This window comes from Physeter macrocephalus, chromosome 4 (assembly GCF_002837175.3).
Source record: "Physeter macrocephalus isolate SW-GA chromosome 4, ASM283717v5, whole genome shotgun sequence".
NCBI classification, from domain to species: Eukaryota; Metazoa; Chordata; class Mammalia; order Artiodactyla; family Physeteridae; genus Physeter; species Physeter macrocephalus.
This window is the reverse complement of record NC_041217.1, coordinates 41544310-41557885: the sequence shown is the minus strand read 5'-3', so window position 1 is coordinate 41557885 and position 13576 is coordinate 41544310. Positions and strand designations below refer to the sequence as shown.

The window sequence follows — 13576 nt, the reverse complement described above, 5'->3', positions numbered from 1 at the left end:
TGTGTGTGTGTGTGTGTGTGTGTGTTTGTGTATTCCACTCAAGGAGAGAAACTGCCAGACCCCACCAGATGTCCCCACTCTGAGATCTGAATCTTCCGAATGCCCCTGCAAGGTGGACCCTCCTACTTATTCCCCACACACTAGGTTCTAAGCTTTCTTTGATACAGCTTTCCCATATATCTTTGAATGGTGCTTTCTAATTTAGAAAACTCTTTACTCCTTCAATCCTTACAAAAATATTCTTTGAATGCCTACTCTGGGACAGGCATTGGGAAAGGCATGGTGGTGCAGTGATGACAGACATCTTATTTTATGCTAACAATCATCATGTGAGACAGGTTATTATGCCATCTTACAGATGAGGAATTGAAGCTCAAAGAGGTAACTTACCTGCAGTCACAGACTGACATGTGGCAAAGCCAGACTGGAGCAAAAGTGTATCTGATTCCTGTGTTCTTTTTCCTACCTCCTGCTGCCTCCTGAAAGTGGAGATAGCTGTCCTATCAGGCTTCAGGCATTGGGGTGGTTACTGAGTAGGTGACATCATCTTGGCAATGTAGTGGGCTTTCTGGGATGCAGCTAGGTGTGGGGCTGGAGAGAACTGATTCTTTAAAAGGAAGCTTAAGTAGAAGGCCAGGTTCTAGGAATAAGGTGAGATTTGGGGGTGGGGGGAGTGATAGGTGGGAGGTTGGAGATCCAAGAGACTGCCTCCTGTCCAGCCATCCAGCACATCATCAGCAACCTTGAGCTGTTGTCTCTTGCAACGGTTTCCTTTGACAATTCTGGTTCTCAGTTTCCCCTCTCAAGCTTCAAGGCCCTGGAGGGCTATATCCACTTCTCCCATGCATGGATGTCAGGACTCAAGGGAAATGAGGAGGTGAGGAACACAAAGAACATCTGACTATTAGGGGACAGGGGAGAAAAACAGAAACAAGTCCTTAGGGTTGGCTGAAGATAGAAATGGAGAGAGAGAGAGCGTGCAGAAGAGAAGGGTCTCTAGATCAGGTTAAAGATAGGATCATGGTGAAGACAGAAATGATGAGGAAAGTTCCTGATAAACTCAGGGATGGGATGCCTGCATAGGGAGCCAGCTGCCATTTAGCAAATATTTATCGAGTGCCTACGGTGTTCCCAGGCACTACTCAGGTCTGCGGATGTATTGGTTGGAACAAAAAAGATCATACTCTCTGTCCCATGAAGCACAGAATTTGAAGGGGGTAGGGTGGGGGGAGGAAGAGAGGGAGAGAAAGGAATTGATGAAATAATCTCATAAGTACATTTAAAAATGCTATGATGAATGCTATGACAGAGATACATGGTGCTAAGAACTGATGGGGGCATTTGGCCTACTCAGGGCACAAACAACAAACCCTAATGGGGTTGGGAGAGGTTGTTTAGGTGAGAACTGGTGGGTTAGTGTCTCTTATTCCTGCTGCTAGCACTCTACCTGCACCAGTTACAAGAACATAAGCATTGAGGGGGATTAGGCATGGCTGCCAAGCAGGATGAATGTGGGCTCTGAAGGGTGGGGTGGGAGGCTTGTGCAGAGGGACACCCTGTAGAGTTATGGCTCTGGGTGCCCTCTGGCAGAGATAGTTATTTTGGAGACTTGGCTGGCATGGGTGAGAGGGCAGATAGCAGGAGCCTTTGGAGGAACCTGCCTCTGATTGGCCATCTGCCTGACCCATCACTGTCAATGGGTTAATGTTCTCCCCTGACCCCCTCAGGGACAGGCAGCCTGAGAAATAGGTAGGGCAGATGATGTTATTCCTATTTTACATTTACAGATAAGGAAACTGAAGCTCAGAGAGGTTCCTTGCTCAGGGCCACAGAGCTAGCATTGATAAAATGGAAGCCAGGTCTCCTGACTCCTGACCCAGCACTCTTTCAGCACACCAGTGCTGCAGCCATACTGAGGCCCCAGAAAGGTGGGGAGGAGTGAATGGAGGCTGGCTGGTGACTACTTCCCATGGATGAGCCTGAGAGGAGGAATACTTTAAAGGTCAATGGGCATCCCAAGCCCAGTTTGAGACGACTGGAGTGGGCAGAGAAACAGCGTTCAACTGCAAGATGCCACATCCGAACAGGGGAGCCCCGCCCCGCCTAGAGACAGGGAACTTGAGAGTCGCAAGGGCTCCCCGGAGTCATCCACTTTGCCCCATTCACTTTACACAAGGAAAAGCTGAGGGCCTAAAAGCGGACGTGACCTTGCTCCCTTCTTTCTGAAGGGAAAGGTACCCCTAGAACCAGCCATTGACTGTCCTACCCCAGGCAGGGAGTGAGGGTGGCAGTTCCAACGTAGCCCCGGTCCTTTGCGTGTCCTCACGGTGCAGGGGGAGGACAAGGTGTTCCGCCGCGCGCCCTCCTGGAGGAAACGCTTCCGGCCGCGGGACCACCACGGCAGCGCCATGTTCAGCGCCTCTGCCGAAACGCTCCCGGTAGGCTTCCGCGTGTCCACCCTGGGGCCATTGCAGCCTCCACCGGCCCCGCCAAAGAAGATCATGCCTGAAGGTGAGTGGCAGGCTGGCTGGGCATGGCCGCGGCCCAGCAGGACCTAGGTGCCCGGGCGGCGGAGTGGGGCGGGCGCTAGCGCTCAGGCGAGGCCGAGGCGGGCGCACAGCTCCCGCGCCGGCGCTGCACTAACTAACGGCCGCCGCGGCCAGGCGCGGCCGGCAAGGCCCCACGGGCGAGCTGTGCGCGCACTAACCCGCCGCTCTGTGTTCTCCCGCGGCTGCCGGGACTCCTCCCAGCCGGGACGGCGGGGGCGCAGCGACTGGGGACCTCCACGGTTCGGACCTACTCCTGCTGACCCCGCCTCCCGCCCCGGGTCTGACGGGGCTGTGCCCGTGGCTCGGGGTAAGTGGGCCAGGCCCTGGGCGCGGGCGCTCTTCGGCCCGCCCTCCGCCCGCACAAGGCCTCCCCGCGCCTGTGCCTGGCCTCTGGCCGGCCGTGCCGCTCCAGCCTGCTCGCGCCCACTGCCTGGCTTGCCCTTCCTGCTTTCTCTGGCCTTGGGCGCTTGGAGCTTGCAAGCACGCCGCAGATACGTTGCAACCCGTCTCTCAGGGACTCACGGCCAACTCACCGCGCAATGCCTGTCTTTTTCTCTTTTAGCTCACTCTCACTATCTGTATGGACACATGCTCTCCGCCTTCCGGGACTAGCTACAGCCCCCAAGGCCAGCTTCCTCCTGCTTGGTTTCACAGGCTCGGAGAGCCCTTAACCCTCCTGCTCGGTCCCCTTACTCCCACGGCTCCTAGTCTCATGTCTCAGAATATACTGTCTACCCCCTAGCCATTCCTCTACCCCAAGTCCAACGTGTGTCCCTTGTAAGACTCTTTGGGATGTGGCTGGGTTTCCTGGTGTTGTGGAGGCAACCAGGTTGTCCATGCTTGTGGGTCTGCAGGAGGGAGAGGAAGGCAGCCCAAGATGGATGGACTACACCTTCCCTCTTCTGCATCTAGCTGGTCTGGACTGCAAACTCCACCAGAGACCAGGACACAGCATCAAGGGCTGAGGATGGCCCTTCCAAGAAAATGGCACTTCAGACTGCCTTGCTTGGGTTATTTGGCTTTCTGGTTTCTGTCCACCTCTTGGTTGTACTAGATGGTCTACATCTGCTCTTGGCACCTTCACCATTATCCCTCCCCCAACTCATCTGCATAACTGCAGCTCCTGCCTCGCCTCCAGGACCTCCCTGGGGGCTGGGAAGGGCTGTAGAAGGCCCCATTCTTCCTCAGGATGATGAATCTGGGAAGAGGAAGTACTAAGGTGGAGATTCTAGGCCATGGTTTAAGTTGAATCCCAAACACCAAGCATAAGGATGGGGAAACTCAGCCCTCCTGCCCAGTGAGAGGTGCAGGCAGGTCAGCTAGAGGGAGAGCCAATGGCCTGTGGTAGCCTTAAGCCCAAATGGTAACAGGAATGCCTCCTGCCCCTACTGTAGGGTAGAGCTGCTGCTGGGCTGGGGGGAGGGGGAACTGTGTGGATCTTGGCTCTGGATCAAGCTAACCTTGCACTGCCAGCTATGCTCCCAATATTCCTTCCTTTTCTGTCCCCCTCTGCCCCACTTCTTTGATAATCTCAGCCCCATAAGAATATACCTAATGGGTGGATTGAGTATATACATTGACCTTAAAGTCTGGTTTGGGAAAAAGGTAATCTGAGGCTTCCTTCCTCTGATCTCCTAGGAAGAAAATAAAGCTTCCCCTCTAGTGAATCGTGTCCTAGGTCCAGGAAATCCAGTGTTGGTGAAGGCTGTCATTCTCCTGCTTGTCCCCAAACCACTACCCCCTTGTTCAGGGCTCTTTTGGTGTGCACGGACTGCCTCGTCCAGTAATTCCTGAGACCTGCCCAGTTTCAGTTGCTTTCCCCAGTAGCACGGCAGCATCCAGGGCTGAGGGATACAGGTCACGATTTGGTAGGAATGTTATTTCCAAGAAATCCCTCTTCTTAACCCATGTATTCATCCTGCCAAGGTGCCTGGCAGTGTTTAGGACCCAAGTTCAGGGTGAGCTGATGGAACCTAAGGTTTCATCCAAGTGAAAGGAGAGGAAAAGTGCCTGAAGCATGTTTCCTGGAGAGGAGCCAGTGAAGTGCCACCCTGCAGGTGGCTGAGCAGCTGGTTTGCAAGCTGAGGACTTGGATTCTGAGTGGTGGCTAGGCTAGCAGGTGGGATGATGGGTCAGAGCACCCTGTCCAGAAGGAGTGCTGGAGCCTGGGGCAGTACCAGGCTTACAGGTTTTTGCTGCTTTTCAGTAGAGGAGAGAGGTCCACCAGTGGTGGGGCTGGGTGGGCTCCCACGGGTATGGGCAAGGCATCCAACTTCCCTTGCTTTCTCATTGTTCCCGGCCCTTCCTGTCTGTCAGGCCACTGGGAATGGAGCTGGAGGAGTTCTTGAGCAGAAAATAAGTTGGATGGAGAGAAAGAGCTCCTATCCCTGGGTAACGGATGTTAAGATTATGGAGAAACCCCAGATTCCTAAGATTGGTGAAGTTGGAGACCACAAGGCCATCTGACTCCTTCAGGGAACTCTGATAGGCTAGCATAGTGGGAAATTCAGCCCCAGTCTCTCCTCTACAACTCAACCCTATCTTAATTAGTTATGTCATAAGGCAGCAGCTGGCAGGACCCAGGTCTGTTCAGGGCATCTTGGGATTATTGCAGGGAGGTGATGCATACAGTGATGGAAGGCTCTTGTCTTGGTGTATCCCTTGCCTCACAGTCAATATACTTTTTATCTGGGGAGTCACCTGTGACCCATACATCCTCACCAGCCTCCTGTATCTTGTCAGGTCCCTTCTCGGTACCATACTGCCGGCACAGTGCATCAGGAATGGGTGTGTGGGTGTGTATGAGTGTGAGTGTGTGTGTGTACATACCAATAAATAACCTGGTTTTGAGACAACATACATATGGCTTTGGTCTTTTTTTTTTTTTTTAACTTTGAGCTTACCTGATACATCTAGCTTATTCCACAGTCCTAAGGGCTGCTGTAATCTGGAAAGTAAATATCAGAGTTTTTTAAACTTGTAGTCAGTAACCTTCTGTTTACTTATATAACCATGGGTTGATAGGTTAGTGTTTGAGCTACTTGTGCCAAGGGAGTATAGGAAAAGGAGTGAGGAGTCCTGACTGCTGGGATTGATGTATTTCTTTTTCTTCCTCTGTACACACTTGCTTCACTATCCTCATAGACTTTCATACTGATGCAAGAGTTTCTGAAGCTAAACACCCATTAGTCATATCACGCTGCTGTTCGCTTTTGTAGTAGCTCCCCACCACTGAGGTCCAACTCCTCGGTGTAGGACAAGAAGCCATCATGACTTGTTCCAGTGCCCTCTCCTCCCAACAGTCTTGAGTCCACCTAAGTCAGAAATGTTGTGTCTACCCAGGCCCCTCACCAGAAGGCAGCACAGAATACTTCTTTCCTTGCCTTTGCAGCTGTGAACCTTCCAGACCCACTTCAAGCATCACCTGGGAGGCATTGCCTGCCTCTCCTCAGAAGAATTAGATAACCAGCAACCTTTTGCGCCCCTGGCACTCTGTGCACACTGTGATGCTGCCTCGTCATTGTCCTCTCTTTGTCTGTTTCCCACTGGGCTGTGGGGAAGCTAGTTTAGGGTTAGGTATATACTTGAATGAATAAATGAACCAACCTTATCTCAGAGGGTTTTTATAAGGATTATTATTAAATAAAGCTAAAATTTATTGAGAACTATTGTGTGCCAGGCACTGTTCTAAGCATGCTAAATGTATTAGCTCATTAAATCCTCCCAAGCCTGGGATGTACCATCATCACCATTTTGCAGAACAGGAAATTCTAAAGCTGAGACCATGCAGCTGGTAAGATATAGATGTGCAGATGTTTGTTAAAACTTCTGGCCCAGTTCCAGGAGCGCTTAACAGATATTACTTGCTTCTCTTTTAAGTGAGCCCAAGACACTGCTCTGAAGTTAAGCCTCTCGCAGCTCCCTTTCTCAAACTCTTACATCTGTACCACTCACGCGGTACTTGGCCCCTGTGATTTTCATGGAGCCTTGTTTCTTCTGTTCATCTGAATGGTGAACTCCCTGAGGGCAGCGTAATCCACCATCCAGCCTTGTATTCTCTCCAAGGCTAACTGACCTACTGATGATACAGGATGGCAGAGTCCATGGGCACAGATGGCAGGATGGGAGCGAGACAAGGCAGCTTGTGACTCAGGGAGGCCAAACAGGCAAGGGAAGATGCTGGCCTAGTGCCTACAAGCCTCTGGGGGTCCCCTCCCACCCTCTCAATGATCAAAGGTAGAGTTGACCAGCCTTGGTGACCAGCTGGCTACAGGCATGAGATCTGAAGGAATCCAGGAAAACTACAGTTTCCCAGAGTTGCCATCTACTGGGGTGGGGAATGTAGAGGGAACAGACTTATGTGAAAATGTGAGCTTGATATTGGACATGCTGCATTTGAGATGAGACCCCAACATCATGTTTCTGTCAGCATTTGTAAAAAAGAAAGAAGACTCTAGGTTTCTTTCCTAGAACACTTTCCTTTTCCTTAGGAATGGTCCCAGCAGAGTGAGAGGCAGAGAATCTGGATCAGGTGGTTGCCTGTGGCTGAGCAGTGAGGGACAGCCAGAATCGCTGTGGGGTTTGGGGATCCCATTTGGGCCTAGGTGGTGCCTCCTTAGCCAAGATCCTAGCCCAATTCACAGCCTTCAGTTCTTTCTGAGCTTTAGCTCACCTCCAGGCATCTCTGCCCTAGCCTGGAGGCCAGAAACCAGGAATTCAGACAAGTCCAGGGGATGTGACATGGTGGGTCTTATCCAAGAAACAGATACCTGAGCTGAGGGGGCTCCTCTTCTCTCACCCTTCATTTTACCCCCTTTACCTCCCTCTCCAGTTGGTCCAGCCTCCTACTACTATACCTGCAGCACTTAAAAAGGTTTTTCAGTCTGCCAAATAGGTTACTTTGAGAAGTTAGATACCTAAGGATGTTTATTGGAGTGCAGCAAATAGTACTTTAAGCATTCTGCAATTCACACTAATTATCTAAACACTCCAAGAAGTTCCTCTCTACACACTGACAATTGGTATGTCAATTTCAAATCTTATCTTTTTATTCTAGCAGATTCCCTAAAGTCCATTATTAGGCAACATTTGTTTAACTTTGATTTATTGCATGTGCTTCCACTGGAGACCAGACTTAAGCTAATTTCCTCAAAGAACTATCACTCATTAATCATTAATTGGAGTATTATCTGTAATTCAGTTGTGCAGGTCAAGCATTTCTCAATTTAAGAAAGTCCCTGTGCTTTGATGACAGATGTTTCTTCTGTGAAAATAATGAATGAGCCTGGGCTCCAGTTTGGCAAAGTTTGCCATTCACACATGTGAAGTTCCAGCGAATTGTTTCTTCCTGGTGGGAGGCTTAAGGACTTACAGACTGAAAAAGAAATAAGCAGACAATGACTACACCTGACAATGGTCAGGAACAGTCAACCTTAATAGCCATTGCTTAGAACTGTTCATTCATAACAGATTATGAATATGAACCTCAGATTCCAATTGACATGATAACTGAAGAGGAATAAACTTTAAAAATATATCCAGCAACCTGAGAGCCTATCAGTTCCTTAGTAGAGATGAGTGCCTTTCTCTTGGCCAGACCAAGCCCACAGTAAGAAGGAGGGCAACTGAAGGCAGCAGGCTTGTATCTACCCTAGGAGCTTGGGAGGCACCAGGGGCAGAGGAAATGAACCTGAGGGGAGAAGATCCCCCTTGAATGGGTAGTTCAGTATTATTGGTGCATAATAAGGGAGTGAGTATAGATTGGAGAGCCAAGGTGTTGCACCCACACATGTTACTCTCCTCATCTCCAAGGGCAGTGAGCCAGGGAGAGCTAAGAGTTGTGGCAGTGACATAGGTATTCCTCTCCAGCCTTTCCAAGAAGGTAAAACTGTGTCAACTGAAGAAAAATGCACAGCCTATAAGTTGAAAGATATGTTTTACTCAGGGAACTTACTGAGGACTATAGCCCAGGAGACGGCCTCTCAGATAGCTCTGAGGAACCGTTCTGAAGAGTTAAGGGAGGAGCCAGGATATATTGGAGTTTTTGCTGAAAAAAAATGTAGTCAGATGTCAAAGATTACTGCTGATCACAAAAAACAGGCATATCAAATCAATGATTTTAGTGCTTTTCTATGCATGGGAAGATGCAAGAGTCCAGGCTCATTGAAATTATTCCTTAGGTATGCATCTTAACAATCTAGGGCCAGTATCCGAACACATAATGCTTCCTGTTTTTTCTCCATCCTGGATTCCCCTCAGGGAGTACCTTGCCACTACAGTGGATGAGAGTTTGAGGGCAGGCAACATTTGTTGTTTACTGGAATGGCAGGCCACCCTGTCAACAGCTGTAAACACAATGACATAAACCCAAGAAGAAAATCCCACAAATGGGCACAGATTAGGCCAGTTTATGATTCCCAACAGGCCCAGCCCTGACTGGTGGTTTGGGATGAGCAGGCCCTCGGGGAGACCCTCCCTTCTGCACCCTCACCTGAGTTCTGTGAGCCTCCTCCACCTTTTGCTGAAATGGAGTTTCTGGAGAAACCTCTGGGAGCAGTGTGTTGACTCCCGTCTCCAGGAGCAAGTCAAGAGGACAGGTGTGGTAGAGATGGCCCAGCTGAGCCCAGAGCAAGTGCAGAATGGGCATCGGGGCCTGGTTGATAAAACTGGGTTAAGTGTTTTATAAAAAGGGCCCTGAAGAATTGAAAGCAGGCTGGAATGTACCACACTCTGAATCCCCTGACTTCTGTAATGATTCTGAAACTTATAATTTGCAGTAAATCAGACACACTTAGCGTGAAGCAGTTGGAATTAATAAAGGTTTTAGTCCATTCACATTCTAGCTGCTGATGCCTTCTCAGTTAATATTATGTGATCTCTGTCCAAATTCTTTCTCCTAAATTCTTCACCCACCTTCTCCCCCTCAGGAAGCCAGTCTTTGGAAAATAGCATCCCATATGAAGAGAGCCCCAGCTTTGTTTCCTTTGTAAGCCCCTTCCCCTACCCCCAGCAGAATTGCCTTCATCCTCTGAGCTGTAGACAGGGACCAGAATCTCTTGCAGCCTGGAGGGATGGAAGGGTGTGGTGAGGGGGACATGCTAGTTGGCCTGGAAGAAAGTGATAGTGTCTGACCCTAATCACCCTGATTGAATTACCTCCCACTTCCTCACAGGACTCCTGCTAATGTGGCACCAGAGGAGAGGCAGGGATTAGAGAGGGGAAACCCACAAATTCCAACTCTACACCCCTGTCTGCTGGCTGTGGTCTGAGTGCTAGGCATATGAGCATGCTCAGTTAATTGGAAGGGAATGGACCTATTGGGATATAAGATGGAGTGCAGTAGACTGTGAACAGTGTCTATGAATTACAGTGCAACAGAATGGAATTAGAGTGCTCAGTGGAATTTCCTGCATGTCCCACAAGGATTTCTGTAGAATCTTGTCTTCGCCCAGCCAATGGACCAGACCTGGCTTCCTTTGTAATGGTAAAAAGAGCAGGGATCCCAGCGCCTAGTGACCACCAGCAACATGGTGCCTCTGACGCTTTTGGAGCCCCATCTGCTCCACAAGCCCTGGCCCTGCCACGTGTCTGGACCACTGAGGTGGGAGAGGCTATAGCGTTAGTCATCTCCTCCCTCTATATCATCACAGACACTCTTCTAGCACCCAGTCTTTATTCATTTTTTAAAAAAGAAATCCAAATAAGTTAGCAAAAAAAAAAAAAAATATACAAAACAATGGCAAAACCACACGATGCTTAGTTAACAAAATAAATCACCCCAGGAGTCCCTGCCCACCCCACCCCCCCACCTGTCCCTGGCAACTTCAGCACAGAGACCTTGGTCAGATGGCAGCTTTACAAACAACACACAAAACAAAACAAAACATAAAACCATTGGAAGGTTCCCAGCATTCACTGCAAAAGCTTGGCCCCCCAGTGACTTGGGAACAGAGGATTGTTCCTCTCCCTTCTCTCAATTCAGGGCAGGCCCAGCCTAACCCTGGCATAGGAAGAGACAACAACAGGAGATGTGCATAGTTTGTCCAGGTCAGGACACTGTCTTCGTCTCTCAAAGTGTATCTTTTCAGGGGGTGGAATTGGAGGCTGCATTATGATCAAAGGGAAGCCCCTGAGTTGCCCCCTGAGCCAGGGGGCTTACACTAGGGGGCACTCCGGTCCCCTGCTTTATCTCTCTGGAAACAGAACTGCTCTCTGCTCTAAGGAGTTAGCTAAATGAGAGCATCCATTCCCTCTCTGGGTGGTGAGTTAACCTTATATGGATGAGGAGGGGGATAGTCTGGCATTTGGCAGCCCCAAGGCTGGCTTCCTGGCATCAGGACAGCCTGGCTTAGGAGAGCCCTGCTGCAGAACTGGTGGCATCTGTGGCCAGCTTGGGGGGCTCTCATGGTTGCCCATTTTGGCAGACAATCTCAGTTGGGCATGGTTTCATCTGGGAAGGCCACAGCGACATCCTCCACTGTGATGCTGTCCACGATGGAGGTGAGGGAGTGCAGATTGTGGGCATCCGTAGGGTCAGCTGTGAGCAGATGATCTGTAAGGAGAAGGTAGGAAGATGTTACGTGGGTGATAAAAGTGTCTTAAGACCCAAGACAGGGCCTGAGCCCTTTGGAGTGGCACAGGTTTTCCCGGACAGATGGGTGAGAAAAGCTCAGGGTCCTACTCTGCAGCCCATGCCTTTCCTAGTGCTATGTGCACGTGTGTGTGCGTATGTGTGTGTGAACGCCAGTGTGTCCTCTCTGATATACCCTGGTGGGGTTAGAATTTGGAAGCAGTTATTCCAAAGTGGAGCCAGAATGGTGTATCCTGGGAGACTAGAACTGCCCTTTGCTGACCCAGTTTTGCAGCACTGACTCAGCAATTCCCAGGACCCTTGGGGCAGGGACATTGTCCTCTCCGTGGGGAAGGTCATCTACCAGGAACCAACTGGGGAGTTGCAGGAGGCCTAGACAACTCCTTAGCTGGTCAAGGCTTCAGGGAGACACATGGCCTTCTAGCCCACCATTTGGGGCCCTGGGTTCAAAAGGTCCCTAGAGAGGCCAAGGGAAGAGGGCTAGAGCAAGGAGTAAGATACGAGGGGAGAACTGGGCTTAGAGATAGCCTGTGGGATTTAAGTCAAAGTAGCCAGGGTCCTGGTCTCACTTACCCCCTGGGTTGGGGCCAAACTCCAGTGCACTGCCCCACTCTGGACTGCAGGAGGTACTGTGGGAGCTGCATTCACTGGGCACCTGCAAGACAGGGCAAAGGCCCAAGGTCAGGGCACCGCCATTCTCGGTGGTGTCTCTGTCCAGTCCCAATGGGCAGAAGTACCTGTGGTGGGGTTGGAGGGTGGGCCAGAAGCTGCAGCCCTCCAGCTTGGCCCACCCCCTGTTCCAGAATCTTCAAAATCACCTCCTTTCATCCCTTTCTCTGGCCACAGAGCCCCTGCTTCAGGGCCATTCCTAGCATCCATCCTGCGTGGTGATATTCTGCCCTCATAGGACACCCAGCCTAAGGGGATCTGTGGTTTTCTTGACCCTGGGATAAGGGTGAAGGAGGCAGAATGTCTGGCCCAACCGGGGCCACTTTTGTGCAGGCCTGTTGGGGTTCCATGAGAGAGACTGAGTGGGTTTGCTCTCTGCTCAGCCTTACCCAGGAGGGGGCCGGGTGAGGGGCAAAGCAGTCTTCTCAGGTACACTTGGCCTTGCCTTTTAGGCCCTGTCTTCCCCCTCATCCAGCTGACTCTGGACTTGCTCCTGGATCCCTCCTTCAGTCCTGTTCCACCCCTCTCCACATGCTTCTTCTCCCCACTGCCTTTATCTTGTCTGGAAAGGACAGAGAGACACAGGAGGTCAGCCTAGCTCTAACAAAGGAAGGCATCCTGCAGCCTCCTAAGACCCTGTCTGGCTCCTGCTCTAGCCATCTGACTGAGCCCCATGCGGGGTCCTCCAAGGCTGTCCAGGTGCCTCCTGTCCCCCCTCCCCCTGGGGCAGGTGGGTGGGATGGCCACTTACCCCTGGTTGGGGTCCGCCCCCGCCTCGGTAGCGGAGATCGCGCTCCTCCTGGTTGAGGGAGCTGAGCAGGGCCTGCAGGCGCTCGATGTACTGGATGGCACTGCGCAGGATCTCCACCTTGGGCAGCCGCTGGTTGGGGTTGAGCAGGGTGCTCCTCTTCAGGGCCTCAAAGGCCTCATTCACCTTCTTGAGCCTGCGCTTCTCCCTCAGTGTGGCTGCCCGCCGCCGGTCCACAGACACCGACTTCCTCTTGCACACCTTACACGCCCACGGCAGGCACTGGCCTGGGCAGTGCTCAGGGGTCCCTAGCCCCTTGTCTTCGAGGGGCACTCGGGCCTCGGGGCTCAGGCTGAGCTCAGTCCGCTCATAGCCCGGTGGCTCGAAGCCCTGGAGGTGGACGGGCAGGTAGTTTTCCCCGTCATAGAAGTGGGGTTCCTGGTAGAAGTAGGGGGATGTCTCGTACAGCTCCATGGGGTCAGAAAAGACTTGTTCCTGCCACCAGCCCCCAAGCTCCTGCAGCCCCTCACGCCAACTGCTGGGTGCCATTTAAACCCTCCCCGCTGGCATGGAACCAGAGATAAATATAGCCAACGCCACAGAAACCTGAACCCCCCTCTAAGCTGTTGCTGCACATCAAGACGTTTACAGTGGATTAGATGTGATTCCCCTTCCCTCTCCCCCTGCACACCCCCACCCCTGCCCCCAGCCAGCCTACCCCCAGCCAGCTCTTGTGCACGGGTAGGGAGGCCATAGGGTGTAATTTGACTAGTTTTCATTTCTCAACGGCCTCCATGGGGGCTGGGGAGGTGGGGGAGGACACACATTCTCCTCTCATCTGCTCCTTTCAATTACTCCTAGCTGGGCGGCCTGCCTGCTTCTAGTCCCAAAGAAGCGGGATGGGGGTGGAGGAAGGAGTAAGGAAGGGGTAGGTTTAGGCTGGAAGGGGCCTTAAGAAGTCAACTTATTCATCCCCCTGCTTCCTTACAACACCTTACCCAGACTATATCAGTCAGATGA

The 13576-nt window shown here is 51.5% G+C and overlaps 2 protein-coding genes across 11 annotated transcripts in view; one reads left to right on the top strand and one right to left on the bottom strand.

Annotated features, from left to right (window-relative positions):
- Positions 1-3254, top strand: part of PPFIA4 (PTPRF interacting protein alpha 4) — a 37014-nt gene extending 33760 nt beyond the window's left edge. For 6 of the 10 annotated variants that reach the window (XM_055084155.1, XM_055084153.1, XM_055084150.1 and 3 more), the window contains 2 exons: positions 2334-2511; positions 3112-3254. In XM_055084155.1, the coding sequence (XP_054940130.1) occupies positions 2334-2511; positions 3112-3161 (228 nt within the window). In that variant the 3' untranslated portion in view covers positions 3162-3254. Of the gene's footprint in view, positions 1-2333; positions 2512-2750; positions 2810-3111 lie in introns of those variants that run through there. The other 4 variants (XM_055084157.1, XM_055084156.1, XM_055084154.1 and 1 more) reach the window with 1 other exon arrangement.
- Positions 3255-10204: 6950 nt separating this feature from the next.
- On the bottom strand, positions 10205-13198 carry MYOG (myogenin). The gene is made up of 3 exons (XM_007121541.3): positions 12560-13198; positions 11713-11794; positions 10205-11100 (listed from the first exon to the last, which is right to left on the bottom strand). Exons 1-3 carry the CDS (start codon positions 13103-13105, stop codon positions 10979-10981), a joined length of 750 nt encoding a protein of 249 aa, XP_007121603.2. The 5' UTR covers positions 13106-13198; the 3' UTR covers positions 10205-10978.
- Positions 13199-13576: the final 378 nt, after the last annotated feature.

Bases quoted from the DNA above. Each gene is read 5' to 3' on its own strand.
- MYOG (XM_007121541.3), bottom strand. From the start codon at position 13,105: ATGGCACCCAGCAGTTGGCGTGAGGGGCTGCAGGAGCTTGGGGGCTGG. The intron at 11,795-12,559 runs GTAAGTGGCCAT...CCTGTCTTGCAG, and splicing joins GGGGCGGACCCCAACCAGGG to GTGCCCAGTGAATGCAGCTC. The intron at 11,101-11,712 runs GTAAGTGAGACC...TTCTCCTTACAG, and splicing joins GTTTGGCCCCAACCCAGGGG to ATCATCTGCTCACAGCTGAC.